The sequence below is a fragment of the Loxodonta africana genome, chromosome 24 (assembly GCF_030014295.1).
Source record: "Loxodonta africana isolate mLoxAfr1 chromosome 24, mLoxAfr1.hap2, whole genome shotgun sequence".
Taxonomy (NCBI): domain Eukaryota; kingdom Metazoa; phylum Chordata; class Mammalia; order Proboscidea; family Elephantidae; genus Loxodonta; species Loxodonta africana.
Genome location: NC_087365.1, coordinates 45,546,837 through 45,565,514, shown reverse-complemented (window position 1 = coordinate 45,565,514; position 18,678 = coordinate 45,546,837). Strand labels below are relative to the sequence as shown.

General features: G+C 51.8%; 1 protein-coding gene across 1 annotated transcript in view; it reads left to right on the top strand.

Annotated features, from left to right (window-relative positions):
* CDH22 (cadherin 22) overlaps positions 1 to 11,717 on the top strand; it is a 77,814-nt gene extending 66,097 nt beyond the window's left edge. The window contains exons 8-11 of the mRNA XM_064276153.1: positions 471 to 592; positions 705 to 822; positions 6,964 to 7,215; positions 11,137 to 11,717. Of these exons, the coding sequence (XP_064132223.1) occupies positions 471 to 592; positions 705 to 822; positions 6,964 to 7,215; positions 11,137 to 11,717 (1,073 nt within the window). The remainder of the gene's footprint in view (positions 1 to 470; positions 593 to 704; positions 823 to 6,963; positions 7,216 to 11,136) is intronic.
* The last annotated feature ends 6,961 nt before the right edge of the window (positions 11,718 to 18,678 follow it).

Sequence of the window (18,678 nt, the reverse complement as noted above, 5' to 3'; positions counted from 1 at the left end):
GCCAACAGAAAGAGAAAGCCTTCCCCTAGAGTTGACGTCCTGAATTTGGACATGTAACTTACTGGACTATGAGAGAATACACTTCTCTTTGTTTGTTAAAGCCATCCACTTGTGGTATTTCTGTTATAGCGGCACTAGATGACTAAGACAGTGCCAGTGGTAATGGTGGTGATAGTGACAGTGATGGTCGTGGTGATGTATCAGTGATGGTATCGGTGATGGTGATCGATGATGATGGCGATGATGGGAGGATGGTGGTGGTGACGAATGTTGATAATAGTGGTGAGGGTCATGGTGATAATTACCCACTTGTGCTCAGATGTCCCCTATCCTGCTCCTATCACCAACTTGGTCAACCCAGCAATCTCTCAGTGTGACTCGTCTGCTTAATCTTGCTCAAGTAGCAGATGGGGGGTTGTGTAGGCTTCGCACTTGATGCTACTCATCCTGCTCCTGTCTTTTGCCTGCAGACAATCATGCCCAGCTATCCCGGGCATCCCTAAGGATCCGAATTTTGGATGTAAACGACAATCCCCCAGAGCTGGCCACACCCTACGAGGCAGCCGTGTGTGAAGATGCCAAGCCAGGCCAGGTACAATTGAGGGGCTGGGGGCTGGGGAGTGCTGCCAGGACTGGCCCAAAGGTGCCCTCTACCCAGGCCAGAGTGGGCTTAGCCTCCTGCCCCCCCCCCCATCACCTTTCAGCTCATCCAAACCATCAGCGTGGTGGACAGAGATGAGCCCCAGGGCGGCCACCACTTCTATTTCCGCCTAGTGCCTGAGGCTCCCAGCAACCCTCACTTCTCTCTGCTCGACATCCAAGGTGAGTTACCTCTGAACCACCAGATCCTAGGATGCATCAAAGGAGGGGCCTGTCCTCCCTGCTCCCTCCCATATTCTAGATGGAGAGACTGAGGCACCCAGAGGGCCAATGTTGGGTCTATGACCACACAGAAAGCCCAGGCCAAGCTGGAGCTGTTACTCAGCACACTGATCAAACTATGAAGAACAGGCAGAGTGTGGGTTGGCAGAGTGGAGAGAGCAACCCAAGGATAGAGAATGGTGGACCATAACATCAGCAAAGGGCATGCCTGAGGAGTGGCTGGGCCTGGAGCCCTGCCTGGGCTGGGGAGAATCCCTAGTTCTAAGTGAACATGCGCACACTCCCCACCCTTCAGCTGAAAAAGCACTTTCTCCACTCACATTTCTCTTTGCATCCTCACTCCCACTGTGGAGGGTGGTAGTCTTATCCCTTTCGCCATTTTGCAGGCAATGAAACTGAGGCTGTAAGAGAATAAGGGACCTGGCCAGGATCACATAGGGAGTCAGTAGTGGGGCTGGAATTCAAACCCATACCTGTCTCAGACCCCGTGCTCTTCCTGCCTTACTTAGCTCACTACCTTGAAAGCAAACTGTCCCCCGCCCCCCGCCACCCCGCTGCACCAGCCTCAGCTGATTCCATTGTGAGATATCCCCAAAAAATTCCCCAAGAAGTTGATATTTGAGCCTTTCAAGGAATAGATTGCAAGGGGGCAGGGGCAGGGTAAGCAAATGGACAGGGAGTCAGGAACCCGAGTGCAAGTCGAGGCTAAGTTGACGGCTCTCTATGCGTGTGCCCGTGTCACTCAAGCCTCAATTTCATCATCTGTAAAATGGGCTGATGACACCTCAGGGGGTTAGTTGGCCCCAGTGAGATGAAGGCTACCAATGTATATTGTCATGCTTAGAACATATCAATTCCTTCATTCAGCAAATATTTATTGAGCCTCCATTATGTGCCAGGCACTGTTCTGAGCCCTGAAAATACAGTGGCAAATAAGACAAAGTCCCTACCCTCGTGCAGTTTACATTCTAGTGAGGGGAGATAGAAATTAAACAGATAAATAAGATGTTGGGGATGATATGTGGCTGTGGGGGGAAGTAACCCAATCTACACAAGAGTCTGGACTTACTTCGTTCACTGCTAGACCCAGGGTGCCTAGTAGTAGTAGATGTTCAGTAAAAATTTGTTAAATGAAAAAATAAATCAGAGTAAAATAATAAAACGTGATGGGAGGGGGAGGCTCTTTTAAATAGGGCGGTCTGGGAAGGCCTCTCTGGGGAAAGCAATAGCTGACTAGGAATCTGAAGGAAATGAGAGAGCGAGCAGTGCACATTACTGGACAAAAGACAATCCAGGTGGAAGAAACTGCAGGTGCAAAGGCCCTGAGGCAGGAGCAGACCTGGGATGTTCAAGGAAGAGAAGGAGGCTGGCATGGCTGGAGGAGTGAGCCACAGAACTGGAAGATACAGTCAGAGAGACTATGGGGCTAGAGCACACTGCTTCCTTCTGGCCCTGGAAGGGCCTGGGGTCACTCTCAGGAGCTTTATACCCCCTAAAGGTAGAGGCCTTCAGTGGTCTCTGAAGCCTGGTCCATCTGTATTCCCAGGAGTCATACTAAAAATATTTAACAACCAGTGCAGCTCAGATAACCAATCAGAAAGGATGCTGACCATACCCATTAGCAGATTCCTGGGGCCCCTGCTGTGCCAGGCATTAACCCTTCAGTTGTTTGGTTGTGGCAAGGCCGAGGGAGTATGGGATGGGGGAAAGGCTGAGGCAACAGGGGGACATTTGGGAGGCTCAGAGTAGCAGCTATTTAAACCTTTTTGGAAGTATCTTAATATTTTAACAACCAGTATGGCAAGTTACCTGCTCATCATGCCAGTGGTGTTCTGAGCTGGCCCCAGGAGACATAGATAGCCCTGGCTGGACCTGGCCAATTTCATGAGCCGTTCCACCCCAAGGGGCCTGAGTCTCTGTCCCAACTGACTCTATTTGTCCAGGGGCCGCCAGAGCTCTCCTCTAACGTGACCACCTGGTAAGGTTGGCAGCAGCATGCCTAAGGTCAGAGCAGCCAAGGAAGGCCCCCCTCTAGTCCCCTAGTCTCTTCCTGCAACGTGCCAAGCCCCTCCTCCTCACCATATAAATATCCTGGATGACAAACGGCTACCCCAATCCATCTGTTTCTTTGTACAAATTTGTAGCCAGTTTGGAAATGTGATTTATAAATATTGCTTCTGCAGCCAGGAATTGACACTGATCTATGTCAGGCCAGATGGATGGATGCGGTGCCGGGCGTCCAGCCCACCTAGAAGGGTGGGATGGGGGCCTGGGGTGGCCAGAGGCTTCCCCAGCTGAGGCAGCTGCTGCCCAGGAGGCAGCTTGGGAAGTTCAGGGATGATGGGATGGAGGAGTGGCAGGGACCAGAGCCTTCAGAACATACGGCTCCATGGCCAAAGACAGCAACCCTGAGAGACAAACATCTCCCCTTCTCTCCCCTGCTCTTGCTGGGGAATTTGAGGCTGAACCAGGGCCAGCCTCCCATTTCTCAAATCTGTCGATGTCTCTCTGCCTCCACTAGCACTATTATCTCACACCTAAAACACACAGTAACTTCCTAACTGCTCGCTCTTCTACATCCACTCTTGTGTTTTAGGATGACAAGCTCCTCCAACTAGAACGTAGGCTCGGCAGGGCAGGGACCATGTCTGTCTTGTTCACTGCAGCCCCAGAAGCTAAAACAGCCCTAACAAAAGGGTGCTGAGTGAATATTTGGCATTGAATGCATGGATGATATATCACAAGGTTAATGTTTTTTGCTTAAAACTCACCAATTGATGGCCTCCCATTGCTTTTAGGAAAATAATCCAAATTCCTCACCGTGGCCTCCAAGATCTTCCATAATGAGCTCCTGCCTCCCCTCCAGCCTTATCTTGACTCACTGTAGCCACACTGGACTCCCACAGTTCTGGGAGCGTGTTATGTCCCTTCCAACCTCAAGGCCTTTGCATGTGCTGTTACCTCTCCTTGGTTAAGGCCTACCCATCACTCAGGGTTCAGCAATATCACTTCTTCCAATAAGCCCTCCACGAACCTTCCAGGCTGGGTCAGGTCCTCTGTTATGTACTCTTCCTATACTTTGTAGCACTTGTCATGGTTTGTAATTGTAGACTTCATTTTTGGGTTTATTTGATTAACATTTGTCTCAGATCAGGGACTATGGTTGGTTTACTTCTTCATTGTTTTCCCCCAGTGACTAGCATGGCGCTGGCACATAGGAGTTACTCAATAAACGTTTGTTAAATGGATGGATAGATGAGTGGATGGGTGGGTGGGTGGATAGATGGATGGATGGGTGGGAGGGTGGGTGGATGGATGGATGGGTGGGGGGGTGGGAGGGTGGGTGGATGGATGGACGAATGGACGGATGGGTAGGTGGGTGGATGGGTGGGTGGATGGATGGATGGATGGATGGATGGATGGATGGATGGATGGATGGATGGATGGATGGGTAGGTGGATGGAGGGAGGGAGGGAGGGAGGGAGGGAGGGAGGGAGGGAGGGAGGGATAAATGATTTAATGAGTGCATGGAAAACATGTCTATGCCGCCAAGTCAGTGATTGGCAGGGGACACCACTGTTTGTATATCTGAATGAACCTTGTGCTCAGTCATCTGTTAGCCATGCCTTGATACCCTAACAGGCACTATCGCCCCTGGTGGTAGGTACTGGAATTGAAGGCACAATGTCAAGGTTGAATTCAGACAAGCAGCTTGTCTCTGAGCCTCAATTTCCACAGATATAAAATGAGGATAATGCCACAACTTTTGGTTGTATTAAATATGACTGTACTTAGGGTACCCAACACAGTCCATGTGCATAAAAAGCGTCCAGTCAGTGTGAATGAGCCCATACCAGTCCTTCTCCCCATCTTGCTCTTGAGCCTCCTTTCTTCCCCAGGGAAGTCAGCTTGAAGAGCTGACTCAGAACCACCAAGTACCCCAAAGTCGTGGTTCAAACATTGTTCTTCAGGACTGGTTCAGCACCAGGCCCCGGCTGACCATATAGTGAAGAGACAGGCACACAGCAAACACGAACGTAATACAGCGTGACAAGTGCTGTAACTGAGGTGTGTCTGGCCCCTGCGTAGTCAGAGCAGGGAGGGGTAAGCCATAAATCCTTCCTTCCCAGGCAAGCCAAGAAAGGAGGCCACAGAAAGGAGGTGACATTTAGCTGGAGCGTGATGGATGAGGGATTCGCCCAGGAAAGAGGGTGGAGAGGGCAATCTGGAGAGCAGAACCTCATGAATAAAGGCAGGGCAGCTTAGCCAGATGGTGATGGCGTGGTGCAGCACTGGGAAGATGGGGCTGGGGTATGAAAATAATAGCAATAGCAATAACCAGCCTGTATGTGCAGAAACTATTCTCAGGGATATGTGTGGATTGTACCAGTTAACCCTCACACCTGTAAGGATTAAATGATACTATTTTTCTTCATTTACAAATGTGGAAACTGAGGTCCAAAGAGACTGAGCTTCCCAAGCTAGTAAATGATAGGCTCAGTATTATTTTTTTAACATTTTTATGAAAGTTTTCAAATTGCAGTAATTCTTTTTTTTTACAGTTGCTATTGGGTTGGGTTTATTGAGTCAATTCCTACTCATGGCAACCCCAAGTGTGTCAGAGTAGAAGTGTGCTCCATAGGGTTTTCAATGGCTGATATTTCAGAAGTAGATCGCCAGGCCTTTCTTCCAGGGTACCTCTGGGTGGACTTGAACTGCCAATCTTTTGGTTGGCAGCCAAGGGCATTAACCACTGCACCACCCAGGGATTCACTGTAGAAGTAATAGACTAATATAATGAACCGTCATGTGCCCATCACATAGCTTCACCTCACGGCCGGTCTTGTTTCATCTTGACCTTCAGTCCACAGGACAGATGTGACCAAGGTCACAGAGTCAGTCCCTCTAGGGGCTCTTTTCCCTACAATATGTCCATTATGGGGAAGACCAGGACAGGAACACCAAAGTGGAGGCTGCTGGGGAAGGGGCTGAGTTCACTGGGGCCAAAAAGCTGGAAAGTGACTCAGGCTGCCAGAGTCTAAGACAGACTAGCCTGCAGACTGCAAAGACAAGGAGAAGGACTCAGGAGTGAAGCCTGGGCCCCCCAAAGGAAGACAGGGCCCCCCTTTTGTGGAGCTGGCTGTGACTTTGGTCTCTGAGTGCAGCTGCACCGCTGCATTGCAGCCTGGCTGAGTGGAGCCATCACAGTGATGGAGGATAAGGGATGGCCTCACTCATACGGCAGCCAGTAGGGCGGGTGGGAAGGGCAAGGGAAGTGGGTGTATGCCCATGCTCCAAGACCAGACACCCATCCCCCTCGGTCCCACCTGACTCTCCCAGCAACAGGCTGAAGCTGCAGAGAAACAAGTATGATTTGTGTCAGTTCACTGTCCTCTCCAGCCGTCCTCTCTCAGGTGTGAAAATGAAGGGGGTGGAGGGAGAGACCTTGGTGCTCTAGGGTCCCTCAGCATACCACGGCCATGCCCCCAGCCCTCCAGGCTTAGCCTCTTAACCAGAGACCCCAGAGTCGGTTCCAGGACTCCTGCCCAGCCTCAGGGCATGGGGTGACAGAAAGATCCTCAGCAAGAGGTAGATACCAGCGAGAGTTCCCAGTCCCCTCTGATGGCCCAGGACTTGTCAGGGCCTGTCAAGCCACAGTCCAAGGACCCAGGGACAGAACACACCAGGCAGCTGGGGTCGAATCTGCAGGCTTTTGAGACAAATGACCAAAAAAAAAAAAAGGAAGTTGACATAGTGGGACAGGACGTTGGCACAGCTGGGGACAGAATCTTGGAACAGCTGAAAAGAGAATCTTGAGACAGCTGGGAAAAGAATCCTGGAAAAGCTGAGGATAGAATCATGGGCTGTATGGTTGGGGACAAGATCTTCCGGCAGCGGGGGCAAAATTTTGGGACAGCTGGGAACAGAGTTTAGAGAGACCAGGGAATAGACCCATGGGTCAGCTGGAAGGCAGTAGCTTGGAGAAGAGGGAGGCAGATGTTGAGGCGGGGTCAGGAGGTGGCTGGGCCAGGGGAGGCCGACCCTGGGCCTGAGTCACAGCCAGCCCTTCTTCTGGAGCAGACAACACGGCTGCCGTGCACACACAACACGTGGGCTTCAACCGGCAGGAGCAGGACGTGTTCTTCCTGCCCATCCTGGTGGTGGACAGCGGGCCGCCCACACTGAGCAGCACTGGCACGCTTACCATCCGCATCTGCAGCTGCGACAGCTCCGGCACCATCCAGTCCTGCAACACCACGGCCTTTGTCATGGCCACCTCCCTCAGCCCTGGCGCCCTCATTGCCCTGCTGGTCTGCGTCCTTATCCTGGTCGGTGAGTCCCCCGAGAGCCACCTACTCCTGCCTGATCAGCCCTCATCCAGGCCTTGGGTTTCTTCCCCAACTGGCCTCAGTTTCCCCCTCTGTACAACAATGGGCTGGTATGAGTGATCTCCGAGCTGTAACATGGTGCTGATGAGAAGTCTTCTAACTACTCAAGAGGGTGTCAACCCCCACCTGGGACTAAGTTCATGCTGGCTTACCCTCCACACAGCCCAAACCCTCCCTGAAATTCAACATCTATTCTTTAAAACCAAACACATTTCTTAAAATTCTCTTATGTCTATACCATTGCCATTGAGTAGATTCCAACTCGTAGCGACCACATAGGACAGAGTAGAACTACCCATGGGGTTTCCAAGGCGGCCATCTTTACAGAAGCAGACAGCCACATCTTCCTCCCCAGGAGCAGCTGGTGGGTTTGAGCCACCCACCTTCCGGTTAGCAGCTGAGTGCTTAACCACTGTGCCACCAGGGCTCCTTCCTTCTGTCTAGAGTCCTTTTGTTTTCTCTCTATAGGACTTTCAGTAAAAAGAGCTCTTGTGAGCCTCACAACTACCCAGACAGGTATATATCCCCATTTTTTGGATGAGGAAACAGGCTCAGAGAGGCTAAGTGGCTTGCCTAATGGTACACAGATAGTCTTCTGACTTGAAATCAGGTCTTCTCACCCTGGGTCCCCTGCTCCTTTAACTTCACTACCTGCTATGTATCTAAACTGGGGGCAAAACCTTGGGACGACTAGGGAAGAATCCTAAGACATTTGGGGGCAAAATCTCTGGTATCACTCCCACCAGCAGCCAACTGAACCCCCAAATGTCCCCAGGGAAGAGGTCAAGTTATCTGGGTGCTAAACTGGCCAAAGATGAACTAGCTCAAGTGGCCAAAATGCCACCTATCACCATGGCAGCCACAGAGTGCAGGAAAACACCTACACCTCAGCTCTGACCACTGGGTTTCACAGGGCAGCCAGAGCTGGAGAGACTCCAGGGAGGTCTGGGTTGCAGACAGCACCTTTGCTCAGTTTCCTGGGACAGGTCAGCTGCACCTCCCCACCCCTACCCTCCTTACCACCTACCACTAGTGTGTCTTCTGCCAACCCTCAGACTACCTGCCCGCAACCAAGCTCATTGGTGCGGCACCTCCTCAGGTCCCTGCAGAGGCCCCGGCAGACTCCTCCTAGCTGGAGGGCCAGGCCCCCCTTCCCTCCCCACTCCAGCCCATGGCTCAGAAACCCTTTTTCCAGAGGGTGCACTTTACAGCAGTTTCATTTTCCGAGGCAGTGCAAACAAATTTCTGCCTAATTGCCCACAAACGAAGAAAGTGCACATCAGTGCTCTAAAGGTGACGGGCGGAATCGCTGATCAGGCCTGGCACATCTGTCGCCCACCGCCCGCACTCCCCACCATCTGCTCTCCCGGGCATCCCCTCCACAGCACCGAAAGCTGTCCATCCATCTTTCCCACTTCTCTCCTGACACCTTCCCTCCCTCCTGCCCTCCTTCAGGACCTGCTCCCTAGCCTCCACCCCTTCCCTGTCATGAGCCCCTTGTTAGGTGGTGAGCCAGCACCCTGCCCCATGGCCCCAGCAGCTGGCTCTGGCTACTGGCCCTGCTGGAGCTGTTTGGAGCACCAAGAAGTGTCTAGTACTTTCCAGCCCTGTCTGTCCATCCATCTGCCTATCCATTTAATCCTCTCATTCGTTCATCCATTTACTTATTTATCCATCCTGTGAGCTACTCCTCTGTGCTGGAGGGTTCTAGGCGCTGGGGATTCATCAGTGAAAAAAAGAGACTAAAAGCCCTGATTAACTGGAAAGTTGGAGTTGCCACCACGGAGATGGGGAAGGCTAAGGGTAGGGAAGGGAGAAAGATCATTTTGTCAGCTTTGGTCATGTTCACTTTGAGAGTCTTCTGGTCAACCAAGAGGACATGTTGAGTAGGAAGTTGGATATCCAGTGTGAAGTTCAGGGGAGAGGACCTGGGTGGAGGCTGAGATATGAGAGCTGTCGGCTTCTAAGTGGAAGTTAAAGCCTGGAGACTGGAGGGGAGCACCAAGGGCGTGAGCGAGGATAACGAACTATGTTAAGAAGTCGGAGAGAGGAGCAGAAGCCTGCTTAGAAGATGGTGAGCAAGTGATCAGGGAGGTGGGAGGAGGATGAGAAATACGTGGAGTCCTGGAAGTCAAGTGAAGAAAGCCAAATGGGGACGTTTCATTCATTCATTCACCCTTTCACTCATCCAGATCTCCTTCCACCTCCTCCCCTGGTCATTCATTCATTCATTCAGCAAGCTCAAGTGCTGACTGGATGCCAGGCACCAAGCTAGGGGAGCATTTCCCTGCTCCTTAAAGGTAGTTTGTTTTTTGTTTTTGTTTTTTCCAGGGGAGACAGACATGTTAACACATAGTCACAGCAGGGTCTGTGCTAACACAGAGTGGGGAGGAAAAAAAAAACGTTACCATCAAGTCAATTCCAACTCATGGTGACCCCATACGTTACAGACCATAGGGTTTTCTTGGCTGTAATCTGCAGAAGCAGGTCGCCAGGCCTTTCTCCTATAGAACCCCTGGGTGAAATGTCCCAGGAAACTGAGCAAAGCTGCTGTCTGCAACCCAGACCTCCCTTGAGTCTCTCCAGCTCTGGCTGCCCCATGAATCCCAGTGGTCAGAGCTGAGGTGTAGGTGTCTTTCTGCACTCTGAGGCTGCCATGGTGATAGATGGCATTTTGGCCACTTGAGCTAGTTCATCTTTGACCAGTTTGGCATCCAGGTTACTTGACCTCTTCCCTGGGGACATTCGGGGGTTCAGTTGGCTGCTGGTGGGACTGATACCAGAGATCTTGCCCCCAAATGTCTTAGGATTCTTCCCTAGTCGTCCCAAGGTTTCGCCCCCAGTTTAGATAACAGGTGATGAGGTTAAAGGAGCAGGGGACCCAGGTCAGCAGCAAATAGCAAGCTGCTGTGCCACTCAGGGACCTTGAGCTGCCTCAGCATCACCTGGAGGCCTCGTTAAAACACAGACTGCTGGGCCCCACCCAGGAGATCTAAGCAAGGACCCGAGAATTTGCATTTCCAACAAGCTCCCAGGTGATGCTGATGCTGTTGGTCCAGGGACCACACTTTGAGAACCACTGGGCTAGAGGGAGGAACCCATCACCAGGGGAACTGAGGCGAAGGCACTGAACCTCCTGATGCTCTCTGGGAAGGGCTCCTGCAGGCGACACCTTGACCTGAGACCCAAAGGACTGAGCAGGAGCCAGAGTGAAAGAGAGGTCAGAGTCAAGGACATCTCTCACCACTCCCCCCGCCCCATCATCCCTCACTGCCTCCTTCACACCCCCAGCACCTGGAGTCCTCACAAGTGTCTCTTCGTGGAATTGAGGATGGGGACCTCGGACATTTAATCCAGCCTTCTGCTTAACACCCAAGGAGCCCTGGTGGTGCAGTGGTTAAGCCCTGGGCTGCTGACCTAAAGGTTGCAGTTCAAACCCACCAGGACTCTGCAGGAGAAAAGATCTGGCCATCTGCTCCCATAAAGATTTACAGCCTAGGAAACTATGGGCAGCTCTACTCTATCATATAGAGTCGCTATGAGTTGAAATCGTTATGAGGACATATAACAACTCAACACCCATGAAAACTCTTAGCACTGCTCTCTGCTTGACCCAGTGGGGGGCTAGCCTAGATTTGCACACCTCCTGAGATGGGTAGCTCACTACCTTTCCAGACAGCCAGCTCAGTTCCGACTGTGACTGTTCAAAAGGTCTCTTGAGGAGAAATCTAGAAAATTTCTAACAGTACTAAGCTTGGGCCTTCTCTGCGGTGGGAGATCGGGGGCATAGGGTGCGAGGAACCACTCCTCCCCATGCCCTGGGCGTGGCTCGGCCCTCACTGGCCCGCTTCTCTCTCCCACGCAGTGTTAGTGCTACTGATCCTCACCCTCCGGCGCCACCACAAGAGCCACCTGAGCTCGGACGAAGACGAGGACATGCGGGACAACGTTATCAAATACAACGATGAGGGCGGCGGCGAGCAGGACACGGAAGCCTACGACATGTCGGCGCTGCGTAGCCTCTACGACTTCGGCGAGCTCAAGGGCGGCGACGGGGGTGGCGGCGGGGGCAGCGGCGACGGGGCCGGCGGCGGGGGCGGCGGCGGGGGTACGGGCAGCCCCCCGCAGGCCGGCCTGCCCTCGGAGCGCCACTCGCTGCCGCAGGGGCCGCCGAGCCCCGAGCCGGACTTCTCGGTGTTCAGGGACTTCATCGGCCGCAAGGTGGCGCTGGCGGACGGGGACCTGTCGGTGCCGCCCTACGACGCCTTCCAGACGTACGCCTTCGAGGGCGCGGACTCGCCGGCCTCCTCGCTCAGCTCGCTGCACAGCGGCTCGTCGGGCTCCGAGCAGGACTTCGCCTATCTCAGCGGCTGGGGCCCGCGCTTCCGGCCGCTGGCCGCGCTCTACGCCGGCCACCGCGGGGACGACGAGGCCCCGGCCTCCTAGCGCCCCGCCTGCCCTCGGGGGCGTCCCCACGGGCTGAGGACCGAAGCTTTGCCGCTGCTCACCTCCCCAACCCTCCCACTCCCAGGGCGGCCGGACGGGAGGGCCTGTTAGGGGCCGATCCCCAACGTCCCTCCCCCCGGCGGCGGCTTTTGGACCCAGGGGTGCGGGAATTACGACCGATGTCATTAAAACTGTGGCGACACTGGGCACTGCGTGGCTCTGGGGTACAAAGGGAGACGGGATGGCGGTGCTGCGACGGGAGGGGCGGGTTACCCAATGCTGGCCTGGGGGGCGCTGGAGGGAGGACCCTGCGGAGAACTCCCCCCAACACCAAGTTTCCCCCTTCCCGAACAGAGTTAAGAGGAAAGAAGGGCTGTTCATTTACTTAGCGCCTACTGTGTGCTGGGACGCTGTACCGAGAACAGCTCAGTTGTCATAGAAACCACGAGGTGAGGTCCTCCAGGTAACAGATGGGGAAAATCGCCCAAAGATGTGGCTGTGATCTGTCCAAGGACACCCAGCCAGTGAGTGGCGGAGCTTCTGGCACTTACCAGCTGCCTAGCCTTGGGCAAGTAACCGCACTTCTTGGGGCCTCGGTTTCCTCATCTGTCAAATGGGGTTAATAACAAAACCGACCTCCAAGAGCTGTGAGGATAAAAAGGGATGATACACGTAAAGTGGTTAGAACAGTGCCTGGCACATAGTAGGTGTTCAATAAATGTTAGCCGATGTTACTATTATTATCATTGTGTTACTGTTATTCTCATTGTGGTTAGTAGAAGCCCAGTGTGTCTGCATTCCAGACCTGAGCTCTCTCTGTTCCCCCAGCTGCCCTTTTTCCAACATCTGGAAGAGAGGAAGAAATGGTCCCAACTGTCAGCTTCTGCTCCTGCCCTGAGTGGGGAGTGGGGATGCCCCCAAGGGCAGTGGAGTAAGGCGGCTGGCAGGGTACCAGGAGAGAATGCACTGGGTGGCTCCAGGGACTTGGGTAGTGGTGGTGGGATTGGCAGGAGATGGACGGGTCAGAAGCCACCAGACTTGGTGGGGACCTTGTCTATCCAGTCCAGACACCAATCACCCTCCCCATCCATGGACCCCAAGCTAAGAACCCCTGCACTAAATTGTCTCTAAGAACTTCCAGCTCTAAAACCATATGACTAGAAGGCATAGGTTGGTCATTCCCCCTGCCCCCACAGCCAGTGATTCATTCACTCCGCATTAATCAGGTGTGGATCCCAGCTCCTCCTAGTTGGGTGTCCTGTAGAGTTGCTATGAGTCGGAATCGACTCGACGGCAGTGGTTTGCTTTTTTGTTTTGTTTTGTACTAGTTGGGTATCCTTCATCAAGGTCCTGGAATGCTGAAGCCTCCATTTTCTCATCTGTAAAATGGGAATAATGGCAGTCTCTTCTTCAAAGGATTGCTTAGAGGCTTAAATGAGAAAATGAGTGTTAAGCTCTGATCTGAGTGCCTTCCTAAAACACTGAAAGTGCTCGATGAATGCTGTTAGCTTTACTTCTTTTTCCCTCCTAGTGAACATTCACCCGTGAGCCCCACGTTTGCCGAGGTCCACTGTGATGGATTCAGAGAGGTTCATTACATCCTGTGTGCCCTACCTGTGTTATTTTCATCTTTACAACCCTCTAAGTTAGGTACTGTCAGTCCCAGTTCGCAGGTGAGAAAACTGAGGCTCAGAGAGTAGTAACCTGCCCAAGGTTACACATGATGTAGTAGTTCCTGCCTTCCAGGAGCTCAAGGCCTGACTAGGGAAAGGGGTAGACATGGAAACAGCCAATAATAATGTTGTTGGTAAGAGTTGTTGCGGAATTAACAGAACAAAGTAATGGGAACACTGAATAATTCCTGGAGGGCTTCCCAGAGGAGGTGACATCCAACTGGATCTTAAAGAATGAACGAGTATGAGACGGCCAAGCAGAGAGAAGAACACCTGTGCAAGAGTGGCAGGGGGCAGGGCTAGGGGTGGAAGAAGCGTGTGGCTGCTTCAGGAATTTTGTGTGGTCCCAGGGGCCGGATCCCAGGGTGGAGGAATGTGGAAATGTGAGGCAAGAAAGTTGGGTTGTAGACAGGTTGCTAACAGAACCTGAAGGCCAGGCTATGGAATTTGGTGCTTTGCTCAACTTGAATATGTCTCCTAAATGTCCTTCAAAGGTGGCTAATTGTGGGAATGTGGGGTTGGTGTGGTAAGCCCAAATGGGAGGATATTTGGGACATTTTACCCAATGCTACAAATGAGTATGGTAACTTGGAGACCAGCGAGGAGATGTGTGATCAGCTCCCTCACCCGTGTGTGCCCAGTTCTCACAGAATCCCAACATCAATTCTGAGGTGGGTTATTGTCATGCCCATTGTACAGAGGAGGAAACTGAGACTCAGAGGTGTAAAGTGGCTGGCTCAAAGTCACCCAACTGGTATGGACAGAATAGGACAAAACTAGCACCCTGACTCCAAGTCCTTCTTCCTTCCACATGCACCAGTTGTCTTCATAGATTATGACCCTGCCAAGAAGGTTACAGACAGGTAACATGTCCAGAGAGACACACGGACATGGGTTCACAAGGACCCTTGAACAGCTTGTCCAAACCCCACACGTGGAGAATGACCTGTCTAAGGTCACTCAGGATTAAAGGCCTAGCCAGAAATCAAGAGCATTCTTCATCCACGTTCACCTTCTGAGCCTCTGGCTCTGCCGTTTACCATCTGTGTGATTTTGGACAAGTCATTTGCCCTCTTTTTGACTCCCTGTTCTTAGCCATAAAGTGGACACACTCAGAGCACCTACTTCATAGGGTTGTGGTGAGGATCAAACACAGTAATAGATGACACCGAGTTTCTGATTCACCAGGCACTGCTGTACACCCTTTACCTGGATTAACTTATTTGATCTCACGACAACCCAGTGAGATGTCTCCATGCTATAGGTGAGAAAACTGAGGCACAGAGAAGTTAAGTAACTTGTCCAACATCAAACAACTAAATAGTGGGGTTGCCAAAACTTAAACCTGGGCACTCCAGCCCCAATACCTACACCACTAGCAGCAGGCACAGTGCCCAGCATGCAGTAAGCATTTAACATATGGCCTGGATAGATCCAGATGTCAGCTGTCTGTGTTGTTCTCTAGAAGAACATGTTCCTCCCCTCACCACATTCCACAGCCTGTGGGAGTCCTCTATGATTTCTGCTCTTTCCAGGATTGGCGGAAGGGGCAGGGGAATAACGCTCCCTGAGACCTCTCTGCTTCTGGCTCCTGCATCCACATTTGCTGTCTCCACTGCGTCCTGAGTCAACTTAGGGGTGAAATCCAGTGAACCTAGCCCCTTCTCTGGGTTCCCCAATATGTCCACTCATGCCAAGCGTTTGGTGAGCTTGGTACACTTCTCTGGTAATTTGGGGTCCTACAGAAGGGTTATGTTGTAGGGGACACAGCCAGTGGCCATCTCGTTTGTTCCCTCAGATTCCCCAACAGCCCCAAAACCTTCTCCCTGTGTCATGCAGAGAGTACGACCACCCCCAATGCCTGGTCCCAGTGGGTACATCCAACCCCATCAGGGAGCTCAGAGAATCAAGAGCTTTCCGTTTACCACATTTACTCTCCTTACGAGGCTTCTGGGGAAATGAAAAGAAAAAAAAAATTCCCTTTTCTTGTCATATCACCATCACCATCATTATCATGGGATAAAAGCATATTCAGGGTCATGAGCAAGAACTGATGCATAACTGGCCAAGAAGTTCAGGACCATGGATGGTAATGGCTTTGATGATGATAATGATGACAGTATGCACTCATATAGCGCTTGCTGCATGCCAGCACTGTTCTCAGCACTGCACATTATTAATTATTAATATTAATGCAGATAAAATGCGTGAACTCTGTGTTTGCTGTGCTTAGCACTTTGCATGTCTTGCCTTGTTTAACTGTAAGCACGTACTCTTATTAGTCCCATTTTATAGGTGAGGAACCCAGTGCTCACCAAGCTAGTAAGGACCCGGGACACTTCTCCATACGCCCCACCATGGCTCTGCACAGGACCAGGATGACTTGGACCCTGAGGGCTCTGTTTGAGAGAGAGTGGAGATTCTAGGGGATGTGGGGAGGACAGAGAAGTAGGTGGATAAGAAGGCGAGACATTCAAGACAGATGGCAGTGCTGGGGAGCAGGGTGGAGTTGGGGCCAAGCTGACTGACCCCAATCCAAGCCCAGCCTGTGTCTCTGGTGTGTACCAGCGTGTGCGTGTCCCCACATGGCTGTGGACACGCACCAGGAAAATGGGAAGCCAGCACCAAGCCCTACAGGTCAAGAACTAACCTCCCCCACTCCTGATTCGGGCAACTCAGAGAACTGGCTGCTGTCATAGAGGGCAGCTAAGTGCCCGCATCCGTCAGCCAGCCGTCATCGCCACCCACCCCGGGTCACGAATCAGCAGCTCCACTTACCTCCTGCCAGCAAGTGCTCTCAGGCCAGCTCTGTCACTGGCCACTGAGCCTTTGGAAAACGTAACCCTGTCAGGCTCGCTCCAGGGCCCCTTTCAGGGCCAGAGGGCCCATGCTTCAGTGCATACACATGGGTGTGTGAGCACACCCAACGCTCGTGCCAGCAATAATACATGCACTTGTTCCCATGTGTGAGCATGGTGCAGACAAACAAATGGTCACAGCCATGTACCCAGCGAATAACCCTGCAGCTCTGGGGATGTACCCACATGCCAGCACACCATGCATGTACCACAGTTGTGAGCCATGTGTATCCATACAAGATTACAGACATGCACTCATGTTTGCACATGAAGCATATACTTATGTGTCCATAGATGTGTTTGCCTGCATACACGTACATGTGTGTCCAATGATACCTATCTTCCCATTCAAGAATGCACTCATGCACATTCATGAACATATATGTCTCTAGATACTCCCATTCAAGTACACAGTATATATATCTACATATTCTCACATGTGCTTGTGCACATGAGCATAGAGCTCCGTGCACTCATCCGTAAAGCATATGCACATTTTCACGCATGCACAAGGAAGCGTGTGGAGATTCAGGGAGAGTCAGTACAGATGTACACAGTTCAAGTGCACAGTGCCCATAGATGTGTTTGCACATGTGAACACATAGGACTATGTGTACATATATAATATACACGCTCACCTAGGAAAAACCAAACCTACTGCCAACTCATAGTGACACTAAAGGACAGACTAGAACTGCCCCATAGCGTTTCCAAGGCTGTAAATCTTTACAGAAGCAGACTGCCACATCTTTCTCCTGCAGAGCAGCTAGTGGGTTCAAATCATTGACCTTTTCGTTAGCAACCAAGCACTTTAACCACTGAGCCCCCAGGGTTCCTTTACATGCTTGACTAAAAAAACCCAAGACTACAAGTGTCTAAATATGTGAACACACAAGCATCCTCCAACAAGCACTCAGATCTACACCTAGCATGCATACACGCTCTGGATATCTACCTCCATGTATTTGCCTGCCTACACTTGGGTGCCTCTGCTCCCAGGCCACGTGTCCTCAGGCACCTAGCCATCTCTGCCTGTGGTTCACCCACGGCCACACCACATGTGCCAGCTCCACAGACAAGCGTGCACCCACCCAGACACGTGCCTCCAAAGCCCATCTCCCACACATGTGTGGAGTCAGAGCCCGGTCACGTGGATACACACAGCCCCCTCCAGGGTGCAGCCTGCCCCAGCCCCAGATTGTCAGGTGTGCTAGGGAAAACGGGAATAGTGCCCACACACAGAAATCGCCACTCACGCAGAATTGCATCTGCTGCAAACTTCTCATCTGCTGTGCAAATGATGATTAAATGTTATTGTGCAAGAGAAAACGGCAAGGAGGGACTCATTAGCTTTATTGTCAGGAAGGACTCCGTGGGCTCCAGCTCCCAACTCCAAGGCTGGCTTAACCCCCTGTGTACTGGGGGTGCCATGCTGAGATGTGGGCTTGCAAAGAATGAAGTTCCAGGAGACAGAAGTCCTAGTGCTGGGTCCATGTGAGTCAGATCGGCTGCAGAGAGCACTGGACTGGGAGTCAAGAGGCCTGCATGGCCACTCCGACCTTGACCTTCATTTGCTGTGTGGCCTTGGACTCATCATTTCATTCACTGAATAATCCCCTCGCCTCCATATCCCCAGGAATATAGAGATACAGACGCCATGACCCTTCTGGATGCATGGGGGCTTATCAGATGAAGAAGGGCATTCCAGGCACCAGACACTACTTAGGCAAGGGATGGTGGCCTGGAGACACAGCAGTAGCAAAGCAGAGCTTGTTCAGAAAACACTTGGCCTGGACAGGCCAGTTGGTGGACAGGTTGTGAAGGGGCTGCCAAAGAGCTTCAGCCTTTCCTGGGAATAACAGGGAACCATGAAAGGTGTGTGGAGAGGATTGCTAGATAACAGACAGGGCTACCAGTGGAATTTCAATTTCAGATAAACAATGAATAATTTTCTAGCATTAGTGTATCCTAAATATTGCACAGGACATACTTATACTAGAAAAAAAATTATCCGTTGTTTATTTGAAATTCGTATTTCACTGGGCATCCTGCATTTTTATTTCCTAAATCTGACAACCCTATGTATGGGTTTATATTTTAGAAAGATCACCTAGCTCCTGTGTCCGGGTTACTTTAGAGGGTGAGAGAGGAGACAGGAGGCCAGTGGGCAGGCGTGGTGGAGAATAAATTCAATCACAGCCTCACCTTCTTTAGCTAGAGAACTCCCAATTTTTAGCTGGGGACCTGGCCATCCATTACAAGGACCACAGTTCCCAGCCAGGCCTAGCGATCTACTTCCAAAAACTCAACCATTGAAAACCCTATGGAGCACAGTTCTACTCTGACACACTTGGGGTCACTATGAGGCAGAGTTGGCTAGATGGCAACTGGTACTGCTATCACGAATAGGTATTGTATGGACCAAGTCCT